Source organism: Heteronotia binoei, chromosome 12, assembly GCF_032191835.1.
Source record: "Heteronotia binoei isolate CCM8104 ecotype False Entrance Well chromosome 12, APGP_CSIRO_Hbin_v1, whole genome shotgun sequence".
NCBI classification, from domain to species: domain Eukaryota; kingdom Metazoa; phylum Chordata; class Lepidosauria; order Squamata; family Gekkonidae; genus Heteronotia; species Heteronotia binoei.
The window spans coordinates 14,716,382-14,740,986 of record NC_083234.1 but is presented as its reverse complement, the minus strand read 5'-3'; the positions used below and the strand labels follow the sequence as shown (position 1 = coordinate 14,740,986).

Here is a 24,605-nt window from a genome sequence, read left to right as displayed (position 1 = left end):
CCGGCTTTTCAAAGCCTCAATGTAATGGGTTATGCCCCCTATTCAGAGTCAGTCAAACAGGAGTAGGGGACCAGTGGATGTGCTGAGAAAACCCAGAAGTGTGGTAGGGTAGCTCTAGAAATTGCTGGAAATTTTATGGTCTACCATAGAGTTTCTGGCAATTCCTAGAGCTTATGCTACCTCACTTCCAGGTTTCCCCCTAGAAACGGTATAGCAGCATAGCTGACCTCCTGCTCCTCCATGTCCCCAACCCCGACCCTGCCACTGGTTGCCTGACACACCCTGCGCTCTGTATGTCTTTTAAGGCTTCCAACTCCAACCAGAAAAATTCCTGGAGATTCAGAGGTGCTACCTTGGGAGAGTTGAGTTTGGGGACAAGTGGGATCAGTGGGGATGTGATGCCAGAGAGTCTCCTCCAAAGAAGCTTTCGTTCTTCCAGGGGAACGGATCAGCTGTAATTCTGGGAGAACTCTAGCTGCCCACTGGGAAGTGATAAACTGTCTCTTCTGATGATTGCTTTGTCTTTAGGCCTCTTTTGCACCAGTCAAACAGGCGTGTAGGAGGCTACCAACTGGGCAGGAGAGACATTTTGAAATGCCCAGAACTGCTGTTCGTTTGAACAGAATAAGAGGCATCGCAATCTTCATCGTTAGCAGAGAAGCATCCTTTCAAAGCTCTAAGAGCCACGGCAAAACCGCTACACGGGAAGGCTCCTGGGATTTCTGTCTCCCTAGCAACAAACATTCTGATATTCTTAGAACTCTCCATTTCTACTGGAACAGTAACTCCGTCGAGCGCAGACTGCGCTGTGAATCTTCCACACCCAACAGCTAGTGAGTGAACAGCCCCAGGGCCAGCCCTGCCACTAGGCAAACTAGGCAATCGCATAGGTTGCCGGCCTTCTGGGGGCACCAAATTGGGCACCCCCAAGAGACTTGGTGACATTATCAGTGCAGGGAGGGGTATGCCAGAAGTTAGCCTTGCCGTAGGGTGCCAGACAGTCTAGGGCTGGCCCTGAACAAAATCCTATAGAATCTTAAGCAGAGTTACAGCCTTCTAAATCAACTCAATGCAGGTCTACTCAGAACCTTACTAAAGTTTATTCAAGTAAGGCAGGAGTCCCCAACTTGCCAACACCTTCCGTGGTGCCCACCAGATGTTTTTGGAAAGAGGGCATGGCCAGCTTGGGTTTTCCTGGCAAGGCTTCTGGCTGGAACTATTAGCCACAAGGTATAGATGGAACTCTGTCTGGGGCAGTGATGCTCTGTATTCTTGGTGTGTGGGGGGGGGGGCACAGTGGGAGGACTTCTAGTGTCCTGGCCCCACTGATGGACCTCCTGATGGCACCTGGGGTTTTTTGGCCACTGTGTGACACAGAGTATTGGGCTGGATGGGCCATTGGCCTGATTCAACATGGCTTCTCTTATGTTTTTATAGACAGAACACTCTGTCTGGGGCAGTGATGCTCTGTATTCTTGGTGCTTGGGGGGGGCACAGTGGGAGGGCTTTTAGTGTCCTGGCCCCACTGATGGACCTTCTGATGGCACCTAGGGTGTTTTTGGCCACTGTGTGACACAGAGTGTTGGCCTGATCCAACACAGCTTCTCTTATGTTCTTATAGATGGAACTCTGTCTGGGGCAGTAATGCTCTGTATTCTTGGTGCTTGGGGGGGGAACGCACAGTGTGAGGACTGCTAGTGTCCTGGCCCCACTGATGGACCTCCTGATGGCACTTGGGTTTTTTGGCCACTGTGTGACACAGAGTGTTGGACTGGATGGGCCATTGGCCTGATCCAACATGGCTTCTCTTATGTTCTTATGTGACACAGAGTATTGGGCTGGATGGGCCATTGGCCTGATTCAACATGGCTTCTCTTATGTTCTTATGGTCATTGAAGATATGATTAGCTGTGGAGATTCTTAAAGACACTGCATTGGTAGCAGCTGCCACCACAGCAGAAGAATCCTCACCATGCGATTGAAGGGAAGTTGTGGCAGTCACTTTTTGGCTAGTTCTGTCTTCTACAGCAGCTGTTTTGAGGCTGCCATATTTGTGGCTATGCTTGTCACATTGACAAGCATAATTCCAAAGGTGCCTGCAGGCTGTATCAGAATTCCAAAGGCGCCTGCAGGCTCAAACAGGCCGGGGACCCCTGAAATAGGGCTTACTCCCAGGGAGGTCTTCTTTGGATAGCATTGTCAGCCCCCTAGTTTGATGCCCGTTTCCCTTCCTTTTCAGATCCTCTCCCAGACCTTTACTCCTTGGATGAATTAGAATATACATTATTTCCTTTTTCTAATGGCTTTTGTTACAGATCTCCACAACAGAGCTGCATTTCAGTTCATTGATTAAATTAATTCAGTTAAAGAATCTACCAATTAATTGATCTGCAAAGCAGCTCCAACCATAGCAGTTAATCAAGCAAGAACCTTTCATCTGCTAATGCTGTCACGCAGTGTTTATATGCCATGTGAAGTCGCTTAGTTAAGTATTCTATTCTCCACTCCGCTCAGAGTGTTTAAGATGCAAAAGAATTCACCAAAGAGAAGAACGGAGCTTAGTTCACCTTCAGCTGACAGAAAGACTTAATAGTCAGACGTCACTGTGCCAAACTGAAATGACGGCTTCCACCCAGTATGTGTTCCTGTGCGCCAAAGGTGGAGAGAGAGCTTAAAAATAACCAACAATTACACTAGGCCTTTTTAAAAAAGAAAGATGGATCTTAGGATCTATGAAGAACACCATTTGTACACTGGATCCATGCCCGTCTTGGTTGCCGAACCAAGGACCCCACGAACGAAGTCTCAAAATAAATCATAAAGAAGAAGACCGCAGGTTTATGCCATGCCCTTCTCTCTGAATCAGAGTCTCAGAGTGGCTTACAATTATCTCCCTCCCCCACAGCAGACACCCTGTGAGGTGGGTGGGGCTGAGAGAGATCTCCCAGAAGCTGCCCCTTCAAGGACAACTCCTGAGAGAGCTATGGCTAACCCAAGGGCATTCCAGCAGCTGCAAGTGGAGGAGTGGGGAATCAAACCCGGTTTTCCCAGATAAGAGTCCGCACACTTTACCACTACACCAAACTGGCTCTCAATCACTAAATCAATCACGGACCCAGGGATCATTCCCCTGGTCATTAAAATGGACAATCCTTCATCTCCTACTGAAAAAAACTATCACCAGAAAAGAATGCTGCATGTCCAATTATCTCCTGGTCTCCAACCTACCCTTCCTGGGCCAGATGGCAGCGAGGACAGTTATCAGAACAACTCCAGGCTTTCCTGGATATCTTATCTGCCCCAGACGCATTTCAGTTTGGTTTCCAACCAAGCTATGGAACAGGGATGCCCTTGGTAGCTTTAGCTGATGATCTCCACTTGAATGTAGACAAAGGCTGCATCTCTTCGTTGCTGTTACTGGATCTACCAAGTGGCCTTTGATACGATGGATCATTTCATTTTATTGAGATGCTTGAAAGATGAAATCGGAATTAAGGGATGAACCTTGGACTGGCTTAAAACCTCTTTTGCAGGTAGGATTTCAGAAGATAGCTTCTGGAGTTCAACTATCACCGTGTGGGGTTCTACAAGACTCAGACCGATTCCCCACTAGCCTTATGCCACTTTCAGTCTCCTCTTCTAGGCGGGGCTTCCATCGGATTTCACACTATCTGCCCCAGGGCTGCAGCTTGCTTGCTCCGCCTCTTTCACGCAGCAAACAAGATCCTCTATAAACCAGCTTCTGTTTGCCACGTGAAAAAGGTAAAGCTAGTTGCAGCCCCGGGGCAGATAGAGTGAAATCGGACAGAAGCCCTGCGGAGAAGAGGAGCGTGAGAGTGGAATAAGGCTAGTGGAAAATCGGTCTCAGTCTCATGCCCCATGTTATTTAATCTTCATGTAAAGCCCTTAGAAGAAATCATTTCCAGTTTTGGAGTAGCCTGTCATCAATTTGCTTTGTCTCTCGTACTTCTGTTGATCCTACGGTCTTGAACCTTTGCCTTACTGGTGTGGTTAATTGACTCAGGATGAACATGCTGAAACTGAATGCTGATAAGATGGAGGTAATGCTGAGATCCTAAAGGATAATGCGCTTCCCACTTTTGATGGGAACCAGCTGGCGCTCTCTGATTTAGTTAGGTGCCTAGGGGTTAACGTAGACTCAGCATTACTACTGGAGAAGCAAGCCAATGCAGCTGCCAAAAACTCAAATAAAATCTGTCAGCTTCATCTAGCCCAAAGTTTGTCCCTATTTCAACTTGTATATCCATGTCGTGGTTACCTTGAGGCTAGACTACTGTAACAGACTGTACATGGGCCCTCCCTTGAAGTCAGCTCAGAAACTCCAGTTGGTATCTCTAGCTATAGGAGGAGAACTCCCATCAGTGACCTGTTCTTCTCACAGCGGTTCAGTGTGACAGGAGGAGAAAAATAAACAAAAAAAGTTGCCATTGGGAGCTTTGACTCTTGAAATATTATACCTCTCAAAATCTTGTTGGTGCCTAAGGTGCTACTACCCTAGAGTCTAGCTGTTCTATTGCAAGCCAACATGGCTACCCCCAGAAATTATCCTCAGGTCAACGGCTCTTCTTTTTGTGCTCCATACAACATCATCACATGTAAGTGATGAAGCTATGTAAGTGATTCCCATCTTCAGACCCTTCTTTGGCAGCCAGATCCCAGAGAGCCAGGTTGGTGTAGTGGTTAAGTGTGCAGACTCTTATCTGGGAGAACCAGGTTTGATTCCCCACTCCTCCACTTGCAGCTGCTGGAATGGCCTTGAGACAGCCATAGCTCTTGTAGGAGTTCTCCTTGAAAGGGCAGTTGCTGTAAGAGATCTCTCAGCCCCACTCACCTCACAGGGTGTCTGATGTGTGTAGGGGGGAGGTAAAGGAGATTGTGACCGCTCTGACACTCTGAGATTCAGAGTGTAGAGGAGAGGAGTGTCAAGCACACACAGCAACATGTGATGTCAGTCCTGAACCAAGAAACCTGTACCGTCAAGGGTCCTGTTGACAATCTCCCCTGCCTTCCCCTCTCCCTTTTTTTTTGGAAGATGAAGGTCGACATAAACAGGGCCTGGTGCATACAGGCATCAGGCCCCATATTACCAGGAGGGGCTATGGCTCACTGGTAGCGCATCTGCTGGCATCAAGAAGGCCCCGAGTTCAACCCCCAGCATCTCCGGTTAAAAGGACCACGCAGCAGATGATGGGAAAGATCTCCAGTTGAGAATCTGGAGAGCCGCTCCCAGTCTGAGTAGACAATCTGGAGCTTGATGGGCCGGTGTTCTGATTCAGTAGAAGGCAGCTTCATGCGTTTGTATGCGTATGCATGGTGAAGGAGAGAGGAGGAGGAGGAAGAGGAGAAGAAGAAGGAGGAGGACATTGGATTTATACCCCGCCTTTCACTTCCCAAAGGAGTCTCAGAGCAACTTACAATCTCCTTTCCCTTCCCCACAACAGACACCCTGTGAGGTAGGTGGAACTGAGAGAGCTCTGACAGGAACTGCCCTCGAGAGGAACAGCTCTGTGAGAACTTGCGACTGAGTGAAGGTCACATCAGCAGGCGCGGGTGGAGGAGTGGGGAATCAAACCCCAGGTAAGAGTCAGCACACACTTAACCACTGCACCAAACTGGGGAGGGGGCGCGTACACTCCAGAGGATAAAAATGCCCATCCGGCAGGGCAAGTGTCTGAGCTGGGCCTAAGAGCCACCCCCCTCCCCCCCACCGCAAGCAACGCCACATTCAAAACAGGCCTTTGTTTGGTTTTGTTAAGTTCAAGCTCCGTCGGCTTCCAGTTAAGGGCTCAGGTGCCACTCCTCATGAGGTGAGATGCGGGCTCCCCGGTGGCAACGCACAAAGACATTCTCAATCCATTTAATCTTTGTCAGCCGTGGGCTCCTCCATTTCATCCGCCCGTCTCACCAGGGCTTCTTTGTTAGCAACACTTCCATTCGAGACCGAGTGTATGCACTCAGAGTAACTGCTTAATGGTAGGTATTAAGTCGCACATAGAGCAGAAATGTTTTAGTGAAAGCTTTAGCGCTGGGGAACCTCAACTCCTGGTGCCAAGATGATAACTTGTTAGCCGGACCTTTTCTGTAGTGATTAATGTTTGCATGTAGCGCGACTCGGAGGTAACAGTCCTACGGTCATGCTGCGAGCTACCGCCAAGCCGCAAGCCAGCCGACACCTCCTTGCTTAGAGGAACTGAGTGGCATCAAGGGGAGGGGGCGGGGGAGAGGAAGAATAACAAAAAAATAACTTTTCAGGATGAAAACAGCCTCGTCTTAGCAGTCACAACGTAACGTTTCACCTTGCTCTGTCTCCTAAAAAGGGTTTAGCAGCTGGAAACACGAAACGATCTCCCTGAGAGACTCTGATGTAATCACAAGTATAACATCCAGCTCCGTAAAACCCCAACCGCTTCCAATGCAAGTCGTATTGTTGTTTTTGTTTGCTTTTTATTTGATTGGCTTTCTGCCCTGCCCTGCCCTTCCTGCGCGCTTGTCATTGCTGTGTTGTTATTGGAGTATATAGTCTCTTCTCATATTTATCCTCAGAGCCACCCTTCGAGGTAGATCACAGTGCAATCCTCAACAGACCAAATTTGTGGCAAGGCATGAACCTTTTGTGAGGAGCCCCGTGGCGCAGAGTGGTAAAGCTGCAGCACTGCGGCCCGAGCTCTCCGCTCACGACCTGAGTTCGATCCCCTGCAGAAGCTGGGTTCAGGTAGCCGGATCAAGGATGACTCAGCCTTCCATCCTTCCGAGGTCGGTAAAATGAGTACCCAGATTGCTGGGGGGAAAGTGTAGATGACAGGGGAAGGCAATGGCGATCCCGGTGGAAGCTGGGTTCAGGTAGCCGGCTCAAGGTTGACTCAGCCTTCCATCCTTCCGAGGTCGGTCAAATGAGTACCCAGCTTGCTGGGGGGGAAGTGTAGATGACTGGGGATGGCAATGGCGATCCCGGCGGAAGCTGGGTTCAGGTAGCCAGCTCAAGGTTGACTCAGCCTTCCATCCTTCCGAGGTCGGTCAAATGAGTACCCAGCTTGCTGGGGGGGGGGGGAAGTGCAGATGACTGGGGAAGGCAACGGCAAACCACCCCGTAAAAAAGTCTGCCGTGAAAACATTGTGATGCAAACGGTCGCCCCAGAGTGGGAAACGATTGGTGCGCACAGGGGACTGCCTTTACTTTTTTATGAACTTTTGTGAGTCACTTCTCACTTCTCCAGATACAGCTATAGCCCCTCCCCTGCCACAAAGTTTGGTTAGTCTTTAAGGTGCTACTGGACTCTTGTTCTTTTCTACTGCTAGACTAACACGGCTAACTATCTCAATCCAACAGAGCTGGTGGTGGCCAGGAGTCGTTTTGTAGAAAAGGAGATGCCAGAGCTCATTAGCACAACAGATTAGCACAACTCATTTGCCTACGCCACACACTCCTGACATCACCGGAAGGTGTACTAAATTCTATCAGCTCAGCATCTACCTTAAAATGCTTCTTGAATTAGAATTGTCGTACTAAAACCTGACTCCCATCAGACTTTTAAAATTACTTTCTCCTATGTGGTCACAGTGGCATGAGGGAGATTTCCCTCTGTCTGCTTTATGTGTTTTGGTTTTTCTCCCATTTTTTTTTTTGGTGGGGAAAAATATTAGAAAGTCTGTCAAATCTTAAAGAGTTCAGCAAAATTCTCACAGGGGGTTTGAACAATGGAGCCCAGAAGCAAGTATTTCTTTGGGAAGAAAGAAGGAGCATGTTATGTCTTGAGACGAAAGCTAATGCACCGCATGGCGATCGCTACAGAGGCGACCAGGGGGAAACCCACTGGTTCCTGGATGTAGCTCGCTAGCTGCCCCACCCACCAAGATCTGTGGCAGGAAGCTTAAATGGCCAGGATTGGACTGGTCAAACGGGGGGGCAGTTCTGGGGAATGTATAGAAGCGGGACCCGGCCCACGTGCTCCCTCTCTTGTAATGTACCACCTAATAAAGCATGTTGCCTTCAACACGTCTCGTCACTCAGTACATTACAGAGCACAATAAAATGTAGAGGTTCCGGAGCTCTGCTCCTGTGAGCTCCTCCCCAAAATGAGGTCTGCTGCTGGCTATCAAGTCACAACTGACTTAGTAGGGTTTTCAAGGCAAGAGATGTGTTTCTCCTTGCAGTGACCATGGACTTCCTTGGTGGTCTCCCATCCAAATATTGACCAGGGCTCACCCTGCTCAGTTTCTGAGATCTGACCAGATCGGGCTAGCCTGGGCCATCCGGGTCAGGTTTTACACCCTTCTGATTTCAAGGAACTAGGAAGGATGTAACTGTTTAGGATCTCAGTTAGGCTGAGACAGAATGACTGGCTTTAGGTTACCCCGTGAGCTTTCTGGTAGATGGGGGAATTTGCACCTGGGTCACCCCAGATGTAGATCCACTCTGATACATGTCACATGAAGCTGCCTTATACCAACTTATATCAGACCCTTGGTCCATCAAAGTCAGTATTATCTCCTCAGACTAGCAGCAGCACTCCAGGGTCTCAGGCAGAGATCTTTCACATCACCTACTACCTCATCCTTTAAGCTGGAGCTGCTGGGGATTGAGCCTGGGACCTTCTGCATGTCGTGCACATGCTCTCCAACTGAGCCACAGCCCCTGTCTGCTGGCTACACCAAGTTTAGAGGCACAGAAGTAACTAGCCAGAGTGCATTGCTGCAACAATGTTAGTTAAGGAGTAGCTTCCTATCTCATTTACCCAAAGGAGCAAAGAGGTAGGAACATACCAACGGGCCTGATTCACATACGTGTGTGTGTGTGTATTGACAATGATCACAGCTTGCAATGCCAGTGAGTTATACCATGCGTTCTGTACATTCAACGTATTTCCTCATATTATGAGATTGTGTGACTCTTTCCCATTTTTCACAGTGCTTTATAACACAAAAGAGAATCCCTTGGTATTCCACAGTATGGAAACCGGGGCTTCACAGCTGCTTGTCAGTTTCAGGTGGGGATTTTTTCCCCCTTTTGCTGTGTTTCTTTCAGTTCCTTTTCATTCAACGCTAAAAAGCATGTGCAAAAATCTAAACTACAAGGATTTAAATGGAATCAGGGCTTTTTTTTTTTTTTAGCAGGAATGCAGTTCTGGCTGGCTTGGCGTCAGGGGGCGTGGCCTAATATGCAAATGAGAACCTGCTGGGCTTTTTCTACAAAAAAAGCCCCGTCGAAGGTGCTGCTATTGCACTGTGGAAGGTGGCTGCTATTGCACTGCTGCAATAGGACAATTGCATAAATTAAAAAAGACTTTTGGATGGACGTTCTCATCCCAGTTAGCAACAAATGTGAGTTTGGGTTGCAGATGTGGAACTAATACACAGAAATACACCGGAGGGAAAAAGCAGACACTCAAATCTGAAGTCAAGCTTGAAGGCTTAAAGACTGCTCGGGTTCTCTGGAGTAAGATGTCAGTGCATACTGGCCCACATTCAACGAGATCCAGCTTAAGGACAGAAAAACGTTGCCGTAAGTACCTCTATCTGGAGTGATGTGGCAGCCGCTGGTCTCCTGGCCCTGTGGTCTTTCCTGATCTTAACAAACCCCATGCTCAACTGCATTGGGCCTACAGGAGGGGTGCCAAATATGATACTGAGCGCAACTCAAACTCACAGCCTTCAGCGATGTATGGCTGATGTAATTAACGCTCCTGCGGAGTCCCATCGATTCAAGTACTAATTAACGACTGAGCCTATAAGCCCTCACGGTGCAAATATTAAGTCCACCCCCCCAGTAAATAGAGACAGACAGATTTTCCAGCCAAAACTTGTTTTGCTTTAGTTTTCTCGGCAGCGCCTGCTTGCTGCTTTTGCACTGGGCAGGCAGACCACACTTCGGCATTATCTCTTTGAAAGAAGGACACAGGACACAACTTCGGCCTGTTTCTTCTTCTCTTTTTTTGGAGGGGAGGGGGCCCCCGAACTGTTCTATTAATGCCAATCAAATTGAGAAAATGATCAAATGAAATTGCATTTTGAGCATCATAAGCTGTGTAATGTCTATTCTGTTAAATTGAGGCCCGTAATTGCTTCTCTGCTGAAAAGATACAACAAAGGCAGCAATCATGGCATGTCATTATCCCGGACTAGGAAACCGGCCTTTCCGGGGAGGACTTCAAAGGCTCATGGTTCTCGAATTGCATTTGGCTGCTATTGTTGGAGCGCAGGCAATCTTGATTAGGTGTTTACACGGAGGTAAGGCACAGTGCACAGAGAGCCTGAGTGCCTTGGTCTAGAGCCATTAAAAAATTGTACATTATGTTCCTCGCTTTGAAGTAAGGGGTCTGTAGGGAGGAAAGCAACTCAGATTGAGGACGGCTGAGCTAGATAGGCCCCACTGCCTCCTTCTCTCTCTCTCTCTTTTCTCTCTGTCGCTCTCAAAGAAACTCATCAAGTTCTTAGGGAATCAGGCAGTGCCGCAAAAAGAAGTTGATGCTTTAGAAAATTCTCTGCAGATTAGGGGAACATTTTGCTGCGGCCCGGGTTTGGACAGCCACCAGCGCAGGTGTGGCCTCGTTTAATAACGATGGCAATAATTAGCATGTATGTTGCACTTTCTTCGAAATTCTGCCCCCCAAAATTTGAATGCTTTCTTTCAGGGGACCTAAGCATATGACATTTTCTGTTTACAGATACAAAAGGAGGGTCATCTGGCATCATAAACGATTAAAAGCCAGTTTGGTGTAGTGGTTTAAGCGCGTGGACTCTTATCTGGGAGAACCGGGTTTGATTCCCCACTCCTCCACTCGCAGCTGCTGGAATGACCTTGGGTCAGCCATAGCTCTCATAGGAGTTGTCCTTGAAAGGGCAGCTGATGTGAGAGCTCTCTCAGCCCCACCCACCTCACAGGGTGTCTGTTGTGGGGGGAGAAGATATAGGAGATTGTAATATGCTCTGAGTCTCTGATTCAGAGAAGGGCGGGGTATAAATTTGCAATTCTTCTTCTTCTTCTTCTTCTTCTTCTTCTTCTTCTTCTTCTTCTTCTTCTTCTTCTTCTTCTTCTTCTTCTTCTAAGAGATACAGGGCAGAATCCTGTTTAAAATTTCAGTTCAGGGCAGGGCTTTGGAGCACCTCCCCCCCTCCTCAAAACATGCCCTGAAATGCTGCTCTTGGGAGGTTCAGGAACACGCCCCCCCCCACCTCTGAGTTGGAAAAATCCTGGAGATTTAGGAGGCAGGGCCGGGGGGGGGGGAGGAGAAATGTTTAGGAGGGGAGGGACCTCAGTGGGGTTTAATGACATGGAGTCCCAGCAAGGCCAACGCCATGCTGGGAATTATTAGGAAGGGAATTGAAAACAAATCAGCCAGTATCATAATGCCTCTGTATAAATCGATGGTGCGGTCTCATTTGGAGTACTGTGTGCAGTTCTGGTCGCCGCACCTCAAAAAGGATATTATAGCATTGGAGAAAGTTCAGAAAAGGGCAACTAAAATGATTAAAGGGCTGGAACACCTTCCCTATGAAGAAAGGTTGAAACGCTTAGGGCTCTTTAGCTTGGAGAAACGTCGACTGAGGGGTGACATGATAGAAGTTTACAAGATAATGCATGGGATGGAGAAAGTAGAGAAAGAAGTACTTTTCTCCCTTTCTCACAATACAAGAACTCGTGGGCATTCGATGAAATTGCTGAGCAGACAGGTTAAAACGGATAAAAGGAAGTACTTCTTCACCCAAAGGGTGACTAACATGTGGAATTCACTGCCACAGGAGGTGGTGGCGTCCACAAGCATAGCCACCTTCAAGAAGGGGTTAGATAAAAATATGGAGCAGAGGTCCATCAGTGGCTATTAGCCACAGTGTGTGTGTGTGTGTGTGTGTATATATATATATATATATATATATATATATATATATATATATATATATATATATATATATATATATATATTTGGCCGCTGTGTGACACAGAATGTTGGACTGGATGGGCCATTGGCCTGATCTAACATGGCTTCTCTTATGTTCTTATGTTCTTACTGAAGCAGCCATTTTCTCCAGGGGAAGTAATCTCTATGGCTGGGGTGGCCAAACTTGCCTAACCTAAGAGCCACATAGAATAAACATCAGATGTTTCTAGAGCCGCAAGATATGAATGTTAGATGTTTGAGAGCAGCAATGCAGGAAGGAAGGCAGGCAAATGGATGGGGGAGAAGTGGAAAGAGAGCTACTTTAAATGCATTCTCCAAGCAGTTGGCTGGCTTGGCCTTGGAGAAGTGATTTCAAGAGACAAGTGCCTTCTCCAAGGCAGTGGGGGTTTCAAGAGCCACACTATGTGGGTGAAAGAGCCACATGTGGCTCCCAAGCCACAGTTTGGCCACCCCTGATCTATAGTCTGGAGATCAGTTGTAAGTCTGGGAGATCTCCAGGCCCCAGCTGGAGGCTGGGAACCCTACCCATGGCTGCCACAGGGGACTGGGGGAAATCACCCTGCCTTGCTGTGTATCGAGATCCAACCCTCACCACAGCATCAGCTTTTGTGGACCAGTGCCCCAACAGTTTGTGTTACACATTGAGGGTTGCCAATTCTGTGTTGGGAAAGACCTGGAGATTTTGCGGGTGGAGCCAAAGGAAGGGGGTGGGGACGGAGGGGCCTCGATGGGGTATAATGCTATGGGATCCATCCTCCAAAGCAGCCACTTTCCCCAGGGGAACTCATCTGGGTCATTTGGAGATCAGTTGTAATAGTGGGAGACCTCCAGGGGCCACCAGGAAGAAGAAGAAGAAGATGATGACATTGGATTTATAGCCCACCCTCCACTCTGAATCTCAGAGTCTCAGAGCGGCTCACAATCTCCTTTATCTTTTTCCTCCACAACAGACACCATTGTGAGGTGGGTGGGGCTGAGAGAGCTCTCACAGAAGCTGCCCTTTCAAGGACAACCTCTGCCAGAGCTATGGCTGCCCCAAGGCCATGCTAGCAGGTGCAAGTGGAGGAGTGGGGAATCAAACCCGGTTCTCCCAGATAAGAGTCAGTGCACAACCACTACACCAAACTGGCTCCACACCAAACTGGCTGGCAATTCTAGTTACAATTGACCTCTTAGCCTCCAAGATGCCATGAGGTTCCCGATGTGTTTGAGCAGCTCAGTGCTTTTTTAAAGTATACAGTTAGGATTCAGTTTTCAGTGTCTGTTCCTCAAGTACCCCCTCCATCCCAGCTAAGTGTATGCTCAGCTAGAAACCCAGCATTCCTTCCATGGGATGCATAGAATCCTTACAATAACCCTGCAAGGTTGGCCAGCGTGGCTAGTCTCATATTATAGATCTGGAGGCTGAGGTCAAAAAGTACAAGCTGCCGCATGAGTTCAGGAGGCCTGGTACCAAGAATTTTCAGATTCATAACTCAAGGCCTCAACAGAAACGTTGCACCAGCAATAGCAAGGACGTCAAATAAGGACTTTTCATTGACAAACACCTGGCGATCTTTCCTTTCGTGTGGGTTTTGCTTAAAATCAAGCCACAAGAACCTACGGAGGCAACAGCAGGTTTGGCTGTGAAAGGTTCACAACCGGAATAGCTTTAACACAGCGAGCTGCAAAACGGCACCAAGCCGGTGATGATGTTATTATTGGCAGGTATTGCCGTCTTGTCAGCTGTTTAATTTGCCATTTTACCAGTCCTAAGCTCTGCTCACGACCTGAGTTCGATCCCTGGTGGAAGCTGGGTTTTCAGGTAACCGGCTCGAGGTTGACTCAGCCTTCCATCCTTTCGAGGTCGGTAAAATGAGGACCCGGCTTGCTGGGGGGAAGTGGAGATGACTGGGGAAGGCAATGGCAAACCACTCTGTAAAAAATCTGCCGTGAAAACGTCGTGATGCAACGTCACCCCAAAGTCGGAAACAACTGGTGCTTGCACAGGGGACCTTTCCTTTTCCAAGTTATTTTGAATGCTGGTCTAATCACTGCTTTGAGCACTGTCTGCATTAGACTGCTGCTCGCGGATCTTAATTGTCCTTAATATTTATATATCTCTTGTATCTTTGAGATCAATAAATATTAAGGACAATTATATATCTCTTTTGTATCTTTGGAAAGAGCCCCGTGGCACAGAGTGATAAAGCTGCAGTATTGCAGTCAGAACCCTCTGCTCACAACGTGAGTTTGATTCCAGCGGAAGAAGGTTCAGGTAGCCGGCTCAAGGTTGACTCAGCCTTCCATCCTTCTGAGGTCGGTCAAATGAGTACCCAGCTTGGTGGGGGGAAAGTGTAATGACCGGGGAAGGCAATGGCAAGCCACCCCGTAAAAAGTCTGCTGTGCAAACGTGAAGCAACGTCACCCCAGAGTCGAAAACGACTGGTGCTTGCAAAGGGGACCTTTCCTTTCCTTTCCTTTCCTTTCCTTTCCTTTCCTTTCCTTTCCTTTGTATCTTTGCTTTCATTTTTACATTTTAGCTATTTAATCTTTACCTTTTATCTTGACACCGATCTTGTTAATCACCTGCAATCCCTCATTTGTGGTCAGGAAGCAGGATGTAAATGTCCAAAATAAAGTAAATCCAAAGTAAAGTAAAGAATCGCCAAGAAACACATGAAGCTGCCTTATACTGAAGAAGAACCAACGTCTGGTTACCAAATCTGTACTGTCTACTCAGATTGGCACTGGCTCTCCAAGGTCTCAGGCGGGGGGGGGGGTCTTTCACATCACCTACTCAGTGCCGGATTAAACCCTATGGAAGCCCCTAGGCAGTCGAAAACTCAGGGCCCCCCCCTGCAAATTATCTCTTGCAGGCACCTTTTCAAAAGCCCCTTTGACAAAGCTGCAGGGGAGAGGCAGAGAGAGGCAAACCGGCCCGGGCCCCCTAAAGGCATAGGGGCCTATAGGCCGGTGCACACTCGACCCATTTTTTAATCCAGCCCTGCACCTACTGCCAGGTCTAACTGGAGATGCTGGGGATTGAACCTGCAACCTTCTGCATGCCAAGCAGATGCTCTACCACTGAGCCACAGCCACACCAGTGTGGGGTGGCTGAATGACAAACAGTCCATCTGGGCCCCTACCTTACATGACCTGGAACCAACACAAATATCCTGAGAAAGGAAATTAAATGACCTGAGCGGAGGCACCAGCATTTTGCCCCCCCTTAGCCCCTTCCCCTTGGTAGCCCTTGGGGAAGGAACAATTTTGGAAACTCCCTCTCTTCCTAAATCTCCCTATGCAAGATTTTGACCGTGAGTGGGCTTTAGGGTTGCCTGGCACCTGGAGACAACTGGTCTCCAGGCAACCAAGATCAGTTCCCCTGGAGAAAATGGGCTGCTGCGGAGGGTGGACTCTGTGGCATTGTACACTGATGAGGCTCCTCCCCTCTCCAAGCCCCACTCTTCCCTGGCTCCAGCCCCCAAATTTCCAGGAATTTCCCAACCCAGATCTGGCAACCATAGAGAGCTTATCCCCATACTTTGCCCTCCTTCTTTAACTGATTCTCTGCCGGTTTTATATTTGGTGCCTTCTGGATCATGTTTGCTCTCTTCAGGTTGGGTTAGGTGGGGTCTCTCCCCCACCCGCTCTGCCTCTTTTATTTGGTTAATTTGCACTTTTTCTGCATACCCAAGGAGTTCTCCTAAACCTGTACTAGGGTTGCTGGCCTCAAAGCAGGGTCTGGAGTTCTTCCAGAACTGCAACTGGACTTCAGACTGCTCAGATCAGTTCCCCTAAAGGAAATGGAAGCTTCAGAGGGGTAGACCCTATGGTATGGAATCACTGAGTTGGAAAGGTTCCTATAGGCCATCTAGTTCAACACCCTGCTCAATGGAGGATCCTTCAAGAGCTTAGAGGGCTCTTCTTACAGGGCCTCGGCTATATCAAGGGGGTGTGGCCTGACATGCAAAGGAGTTCCTGTTACAGAAAAAGCCCTGGCCACCATGCTCTCAAAAACAGTAGTAGCAAACTCCAGTAGTAAAGTCACTCGGTTCTCCACTGTCCTTATTACCATCTCAGTAGAGAGTAAAACGAGTCGATTGATTATTCGGGGGTTTATTAGCCATGATTATTATTGGCCATGATAACTAAATTGAAACTCCATGCTCAGACACAGTATCTCTTTGAAAAGCCAGATTTGAGTCCAATAGCACAGAAGCGAGCAACAAGAATTTCGAGAGTCAAAGCTCCCTTCATCAGACACGTATGAGCATTGACGCTCGAAAGCTCACGCCTTGCAAAATCTTGTTGGTTTCTCAGATGCTACTGGGCTCGACTCTGGCTCTTCTACTGCAGACAAACCTGGCAGCCCTCTGCAAGTCTCTCTTTGAGGGTTCCACAGCGGGGACAGACTGTTCTCTTCATGCCCTGCTTGTAGAGGTCCCAGAGGCACCTGATTGCTCAGAAATAGGTTAGAGCAGGGGTGTCAAACATGCGGCCTGGCGGCTGAATCAGGTTCCGGGAGGGCTCCTATCAGGCCCCCAAGCAACCGGCTCTTGTCTGCTTCCTTTGCCCTTTCTCTTGCTTCCTTCCGCATAATAGCTTGTTTTGCAAGGCTTGCTCCATTGCGCAGGAACGGCACAGCAAAGCCTCTATTTTCTCCACTAGCTGAGGCTCCTCCCTTGGGGAGGAAGAAGGGGAGGGAGAGCTTGCTTTGCCAGGCTCACTCAATTGCACAGCAGAGCTACTGAGCCTCTCCTCTCCTCCTTCTATTGACTGGTCCCCTGGGAAAGGAAGGAAAGAGCCAGAGCTTCCTTTGCCCAGTTCCCTTTATCCCAAGAGAAAAAAAATACAAAGAAAGCACCTTTAAGACCAACCAGTGCTAATGTTTTAAGCATATTTTAATTTAATTTTTTTTAAAAAAAACCCTTTGTGTTTGTCTGTCCTTTATAAAGTTTATATTTCTGCTGTCTAATCTTAAGTAGGTACACACACGGCCCGGCCCAACATGGCCCAGCCCTACAAGGTCCTTTATGTCTGATCTGGCCCTCATAACAAATGAGTTTGACGCCTCTGGGTTAGAGTGTATGGACCTTTGGTCAGAAGCAGTCATGCATCTGAGAAGGCGGGGGCAAATGCATCCTTCCTCATCTGCTTCAGCCTTTATCCCGATCAAAAGTGAAGGATTCTGAAATGCCAGAATAAGCCCTATATGGCCGAGGACCTGTCTACCTTAGGGACTGCCTCTCTCCATATATCCCCCAGAGAGCACTGAGATCAAGGGAGCCCTGGACCAAGGAAGGCCAAATTGAAAACAACCCAGGAGCAGGCCTTCTCAGTAACGGCTCCTCATTGGTGGAACCAACTACCAGCCGAGGTTCGAGCCCTGCGGGACTATAATCAGTTCCGCAGGGCCTGCAAAACTAGCCTTTTTCAAATGGCCTACAAGATTGAATCCTGAAATTACACCTAGCCATCTGATATACATCTAATATGTTCGCATTGTAGCACCTTAATTGTAATGGTTTTAACTAATTATTTATTTAATGTATTTTACCATATAATGTATTAAATGTAATCATGGTACTTCCATGTCTGTGAGCCGCCCTGAGCCTGCTTCGGCGGGGAGGGCGGGATATAAATAAAAATTATTATTATTATTATTATTATTATTAAGATCCCAAACTCAACAAGAATTGTTGTTCCCCACAGCAAAAGAGGAGGCATGGTACGACTCTACCGTAACTGCTCTGCAATAACAGACATCACACATCGTTCTTCAGTGGCAACACATAAAGAGGGGGGGGGAGAAAGCCTCTGAATGTATACTTTGCCTTGAGTGACATTTGTTGAGTGATATTTGTTGCTGGACTCATTCCAGGTGCAAACAGGTACTTTCCTAATCTCTCTGGCGGCAGAAGAAATTGTTCCCCGGTTATTGAGAAAGGCATTCACCCAGCGCCCCCTAGCGTGTGCATGTGTCTATACCAACTCTGGATTATGACTGTAGGAACGACATCGATTAGTATAAACAGTTTATTCAAATTAGAGACAATCAAATTAGTTATTGTCTACAGGAAATTAAATACTCTCTGCCTTCCAGTGAGGAAATAAATGCATGTTTATCTTTGCATGCAGGGATGAGTAGAGACAGTCTCGCAGTACACCGACGTAATTGCGCATGCCTGTGCCCGCAACTTTTCATAGAATCACAGAATAATAGAGGCAGAAGGGACCACCAGGCTCATCTAGTCCAACCCCCTGCACAATGCAGGAATACAGAGTCTGCATTACAGTATCGATTTCATTTTGTGTCCAAAATAAGTTCCTTGCTTTTTACAATTCTTGGCATCCTGCCTGGTCATTTCTTGCTTAGTGGACTCTTGAGGCAAAGATTGGCTGTTCTATGCATCCCTAGAACACTGAGAACATGGACTGCATTTTTGTTGTTCCAAACAAAAGCACTTTCTCTAAGGTAGCATTGAAAAGATTGGCCTGGGTTAAGCAGCTACCTGTCAACCCATTTATGCGAATGTTCAATCCTGGTAATGCTGTGATGTGTGACAATCAGCATAAAACCAAACAATATCAGAAACATATTTCTCATAAGAGCCACTGAGGTGTAGTGGCTAGGGTGTCAGACTAAGACTGGACAATCCAGGTTTGAACCCCCACTGCATGAAAGTTCACTGGATGAATTTTGGGCCAGCCACACACACTCTCAGCCTAATCTACCTCACAAGGTTGTTGTGAAGATAAAATGGAGGAGATGAATGCAAGGTCCTTGGGGAGCAAGACAGCTTCGAGAGGGGATTGGATCAACATATGGAGCAGAGGTCCATCAGTGGCTATTAGCCACAGCGTATCGTTGGAACTCTCTGTCTGGGGCAGTGATGCTCTGTATTCTTGGTGCTTGGGGGGGGCACAGTGGGAGGGCTTCTAGTGTCTTGGCCCCACTGATGGACCTCCTGATGGCACCTAGGTTTTTTTGGCCATTGTGTGACACAGAGTGTTGGACTGGATGGGCCAGTGGCTTAATCCAACATGGCTTCTCTTATGTTCTTAAATGAAGTTATTAAATAAAAAAGCATTGTGGGGGTCCATTAATTCACATATATATAACCTCATCCTGAAGAGCCCCATGGCGCAGAGTGTTAAAGCTGCAGTACTACAGTCCTAAGCTCTGCTCACAACCTGAGTTCGATCCCCGGTGGAAGCTGGGTTTTCAGGTAGCCGGCTCGAGGTTGACTCAGCCTTCCATCCTTCCGAGGTCGGTAAAATGAGTACCCAGTTTGCTGGGGGGGGGGGAGCATAGATGACTGGGGAAGGCAATGGAAAACCACCCCATAAAATGACTGAAAACGTTGTGAAAGCAACATCACCCCAGAGTTGGAAATGACTGGTGCTTGCACAGGGGACCTTTCCTTTCCATCCTGAAGACATGGTCAGTGTGACTTAAAACTCTAGCACTCATTGTTATCAATTCAGAAGGACCTACCCTCCAACACCCCACAGGTAAGAAAAAGGGCCTTGAGTATGAATTTTGGAGCACCCAAGTCAATTGTTTTGCAGTGGATTTAGGGCAGAGGAAAGAAAGAACTTCACATAATGCACAATTAACCTGTGCAGCTTGCTGCTACAGAATGTGGTGAGGCCAAGCTTAGGTTTTATTTATATGAAATATCTCTACACCCAACTTTCTCCTGAGCTTCTCAGGTTCTAAGATGGGATGGGCTGTAATACAGGAAGATTCATACAGAAAAAGGGCACCAACTGCTCTTAACACATCATGACAGAATGAAACCTCCATGACTGGAAAACTGTAAGCATTTATACACACATGGGTCCCAAATAAAAAAGGAAAATATAAGGAATAGCTGAGATGTGGGGGGACTTGTATGATAAAGGCACAGGCTAGTGGAAGAATAGATGATTTAGACTTGTTTTCTCTAACACGGGGAAAGGTTGTGCAATACTGGAGCAGGCTGTTCATATTCTCCAGCATTAGTTAATATATTGAAAACAGCTACATAGCAGTTCATATTTGCCTGAAGTAATGCTTTCAAGTAAATCAGTTTCTTCTCTAATGGTTGAGCTGATCCAGATGTTGGTTATAATTAAAACAACAACAGTGGACCAATTTCCCAGTTGTTTTACTGGGTTTTCAAAGAATGGCTCCTAAGCCAGGGGTGGCCAACAGTAGCTCTCCAGATGTTTTTTGCCTACAACTCCCATCAGCCCCAGCCTGCATGGCCAATGGCTGAGGCTGATGGGAGTTGTAGACAAAAAACATCTGGAGAGCTATAGTTGGCCACTCCTGTCCTAAGCAATGGATACCTAAAAAGGTTAGGAATCTTTCACATCTGTCCAAGTTCTGAATGGGACATGAAACCAGCATTTGAATGCCCTCAGGGCAAAGGTTCATGGGAGCTGTTCCTGTTGGCGGCAGAGGACAGGACTCACAAAATTACGGGCAGAAAGGCACGGGTTGGAAATCAGGGATAATTTTTTTTTCAGCAAGAGTAACTCAGCAGTGGAATCAGCTACCTAGGGAGATGGTGAACTCCCCCTCACTGGCAGTCTTCAAGCAGCAGCTAACATAAGAACATAAGAGAAGCCATCATGTTGGACCAGGGCAATGGCCCATCCAGTCCAACACTCTGTCACACAGTGGCCAAAAAAACCCAAGTGCCATCAGAAGGTCCATCAGTGTGGCCAGGACACTAGAAGACCTCCCACTGTGCCCCCGAAGCATCAAGAATACAGAGCATCACTGCCCCAGACAGAGTGTTCCATCTATAAGAGAAGCCATGTTGGATCAGGTCATGGTCCATCCAGTCCAACACTCTGTGTCACACAGTGGCCAAAAAAACCCAAGTGCCATCAGAAGGTCCATCAGTGTGGCCAGGACACTAGAAGACCTCCCACTGTGCCCCCGAAGCATCAAGAATACAGAGCATCACTGCCACAGACAGAGTGTTCCATCTATAAGAGCATAAGAGAAGCCATGTTGGATCAGGTCAATGGTCCATCCAGTCCAACACTCTGTGTCACACAGTGGCCAAAGAAACCAGGTGCCATCAGGAGGTCCATCAGTGTGGCCAGGACACTAGAAGCCCCCCACTGTGCCCCCCCTCTGTGCCCCCCCAAGCACCAAGAATACAGAGCATCACTGCCCCAGACAGAGTGTTCCACCTATAAGAGCATAAAAGAAGCCATGTTGGGTCAGGCCAATGGCCCATCCAGTCCAACACTCTGTGTCACACAGTGGCCAAAAAATACAGGCACCATCAGGAGGTCCACCAGTGGAGCCAGGGCACTAAGAGCCCTCCCACTATTGCCCCCCCCCCCCACAAGCACCAAGAATACAGAGCATCACTTGCCCCAGACAGAGAGTTCCATCTATACATTGTGGCTAATAGTCACTGATGGACCTCTGCTCCATATGTTTATCCAATCTCCTCTTGAAGCTGTCTATGCTTGCAGCTAGATGAACACTTGTCAGGGATGCTTGAGGCTAATCCTGCATTTAGTAGGGGGTTGGACTAGATGGCCTCCATGGACCATCCAGCTCTATGACTTTGTGAGGTGTCTGGATTTCTGCCCACAAGCTTTCGAGTGTTTTCTCCCCTTCAAAAAAGGAGATGGAGAGATATCCTATTCAGATAAGGACATTAAGATGGGGTGTTGGGTGACATTTCAGCTCCCCCTGCCCCCTGTGCTGTTTCCCCAGTTTGGGTTGTTTCAGGATTTTTAAAAAAATTAATAACATGTTTGGGAATTAGACCCTGGAATTCCCAGCATCCCATATAGTTTGGCTCTCAGTGGCAACTGTGCTTATTCCTGCTTTTGTGATTTACATATTGTTGCGCTGATTACGTTGCTAAGCTCTATTGCAAAAAGTGACCTCTGGGTATAATAAAGAAAGCACTTTGAACAGTCACTAGACGCTATCAAAAGGCTGTTTCAGATATTCTGCTCCAAGGCCATTCACTTACCTGTCGTGGACAGCCTTCCCTTTGCTTTTTGCTGTAGAGCTGAAGGTAGGAGCTGTTCTTTCGGGTTGCTAATCCCAGAGTGACCTTGTTCTTTCCTATAAAGTCTTTTTTGGATCTCTGTTGCATAAAGTCTTTCGTCTGGGCGGAAGAGCCACTGCTATATATACTGGAACTGCTGTTGTACCGGCAGGCAGCCGCGGCCTCCCCTTCTTGCTCCCAGTTTTTAAGTGATAGATAAGATTCATCACTAACGCTTGCCAGTTGTGCACAAGAGTTCAGCGACTTCCTGCCAGACACAGACGGGATCTCTTGCTGTCCTTCTTCGAGATGATGCTCCACAGCCGTAAGCCTGTCTTGGGAAGGTCTCCCGGTCAGACTGAGAGAAGGGAATGGTGAGCCTTGGGCATCCTCCCGGTATGATTCCTTTCTTTCCACGATGATGCCGTCTCTCTCATTTTTCCAGTTGGGATTGTACCGCAGCCCAGAGTACCTGTCTGTGATTTCCTCCTTGCTACCAAAAAAAGAGCAAACAAAAAGGGACAGTTTCACCAAGAGAAAGATCACAGGACGTTTTAAAAGGCACCCATTTAAAAATTTCAGGCACGGGTCCACTCCAGAGTTTGAGGTCCTCCGGGCAAGGTGTCCTCAACCTTTTATATCCTGCATCCCACCAGTCCCTCCTGACAAGGACATTTATACATTTACAGGTATTCTATTGTTAGAAGTATCGTTCATAGCAAGTCTTAAGGACCTAAACATCGAAGTGGCATTGCTGGGAGTAAATTTTATCTTTATAGCTTTGATGGACAATCCTTGGCAGGTAGGGTCGGCAGGAAGCAGCTCATCAAAGACACTTGCTGATGGACAGGAGGAAGGGGAGGGGATAAAGAGAAACACTGTGGCTGATTACAGACCGGCACTTTGGATCGGCTCAGAGACGCCTCTGAAGTCGACCCAAAAAACCTGCACAGATGGCAACATCTGGCGACCATCCTCCTCCCATCCTCACCCCCGTCCTCCAGGTGCCTGAGACCGGCTCAAAAAGCTACCACTTCCAAATCTCTGAGCCGGCCGTCAGTCACCTCCCTGCCCTCTGGACAGGGAAGGGCGCAAGCGAGGTGACTTGGCGGTGTGGAACTGTCAAGCTGCCCCAAGCTGTACCAGGGTTTTTTTTTAAACAAACCATTCGGAGCGCTGGAGCACTTGTGCGCATGAGCGCTTGCTGCCGAGGGGGAAAAAAAGGAATCTGGCTGCTAGGGCGTCTTCCCGTGCAGAGGCGCCCTGCTGCCGCACAACGAGATGGGGGCGACATGCAGGTGAGTGTGTGGAGGCGTTGGGACAGCTCTTTTTGAGCCGTCCCGATTCGGGATGCCTCCAAGCCGCCCCAGAATGCCCGTCTGTTCTCAGCCTGCATGTCCAAAATTAAAAATGGGGGTGCGGTCACACGTACCATTAAAAGCGTGTGTGTAGCGTTCAAATCGGAACTGCTGAATATTGATTCGATGCAGGGCAGTTCAGACAAGCATCCAAGAATGCAATTCATTCTGTTGTGCGCAATCAGACATCCAATAATATCATGCCCATTTCTTGGAGCATGCGTAATCAGATGGTGATTTCTGGGAGGGGAGGGGGTCCATTGAACATGCGCCCAACTGTTTGGAGCTGGGAAATCAAAACCTTCTTCAGAGGCAGGGGGGAAGGGCGAAAGTTTCCAGAATTAACGTTGCCGATCCAAACCACGGAACTGCCAGGAATTATTTTCCTAAAAATTGGCAGTGACAATGATATCTTGAAATCCTCCACATCGAAAAAAAAAGAATTTTTTCCTATTCTGAATAGTGGGATAACGTTCCCCCCCCCCCTCCCCGATCCTGTGTTGACTGGAGAAGCAGAAGCGTCACCTCAGATTCCCGGATGATCTGGCAATGCGCATGTCTGCTGGGGCTTTTTTTTTAAAAAAAAAAAAGGTGAGAGGAAGTATCGCGCGTGAGCTGTCCAAACAACAAAAAGCCGATTTTGTGCCGCTGTTTTGAAAAAGGGCCGGACTTTATGTGCTGTCAAATTAATGCGGCACTGATCCGCAGCAAGTCGGAATGACCCCGGATGATGCTCGATTGCCAGATGTGGATGTCTGAACGAACACATTTAATCCGTCAGTCAGACAGAGCTGTGTCGTCACGAATGGTACGTGTGACCGCACCCTGGTAGTGTAAAGTGCCTTCAGATTGCAGCTGATTTACGGTGACCCCGTAGTGTTTTTTAGGCAAGCGAACGACAGAGGTGGTTTGCCTTTGCCTTCCTCTGCGTAGAGACCCTGGTCTTCTTTGGTGGTCTCCCATCCAAGTATTAATTAGGGCCAACCTGCTTAGCTTCCAAGATCTGATAAGTCATTGGCTGCCTCTGCATAGAGACCCAGCCCTTCCATGGTAGAAGAAGATGATATTGGATTTATATCCCGCCCCATTCTCTGAATCTCAGAGCGGTCACAATCTCTTTTTACCTCCCCCCTCACAACAGACATCCTGTGAGGTAGGTGGGGTTGAGACAGCGGCTGCCCTTTCAAGGACAACTCCTGCGAGAGTGATGGCTGACCCAAGGCCATGCTAGCAGGTGCAAGTGGAGGAGTGGGGAATCAAACCCGGTTCTCCCAGATAAGAACCCACACACTTAACCACTGCACCAGACTGTAGTCACCCATCCAAGTACT

At 48.0% G+C, this 24,605-nt stretch overlaps 1 protein-coding gene across 1 annotated transcript in view; it reads right to left on the bottom strand.

Moving 5' to 3' along the window:
- JHY (junctional cadherin complex regulator) overlaps positions 1 to 24,605 on the bottom strand; it is a 54,433-nt gene that overhangs the window by 23,557 nt on the left and 6,271 nt on the right. Inside the window, exons 2-3 of the mRNA XM_060251681.1 lie at positions 23,082 to 23,306; positions 21,899 to 22,409 (exon numbers count right to left, since the gene is read on the bottom strand). Coding sequence (XP_060107664.1) covers positions 21,899 to 22,409; positions 23,082 to 23,306 — 736 coding nt within the window. The remainder of the gene's footprint in view (positions 1 to 21,898; positions 22,410 to 23,081; positions 23,307 to 24,605) is intronic.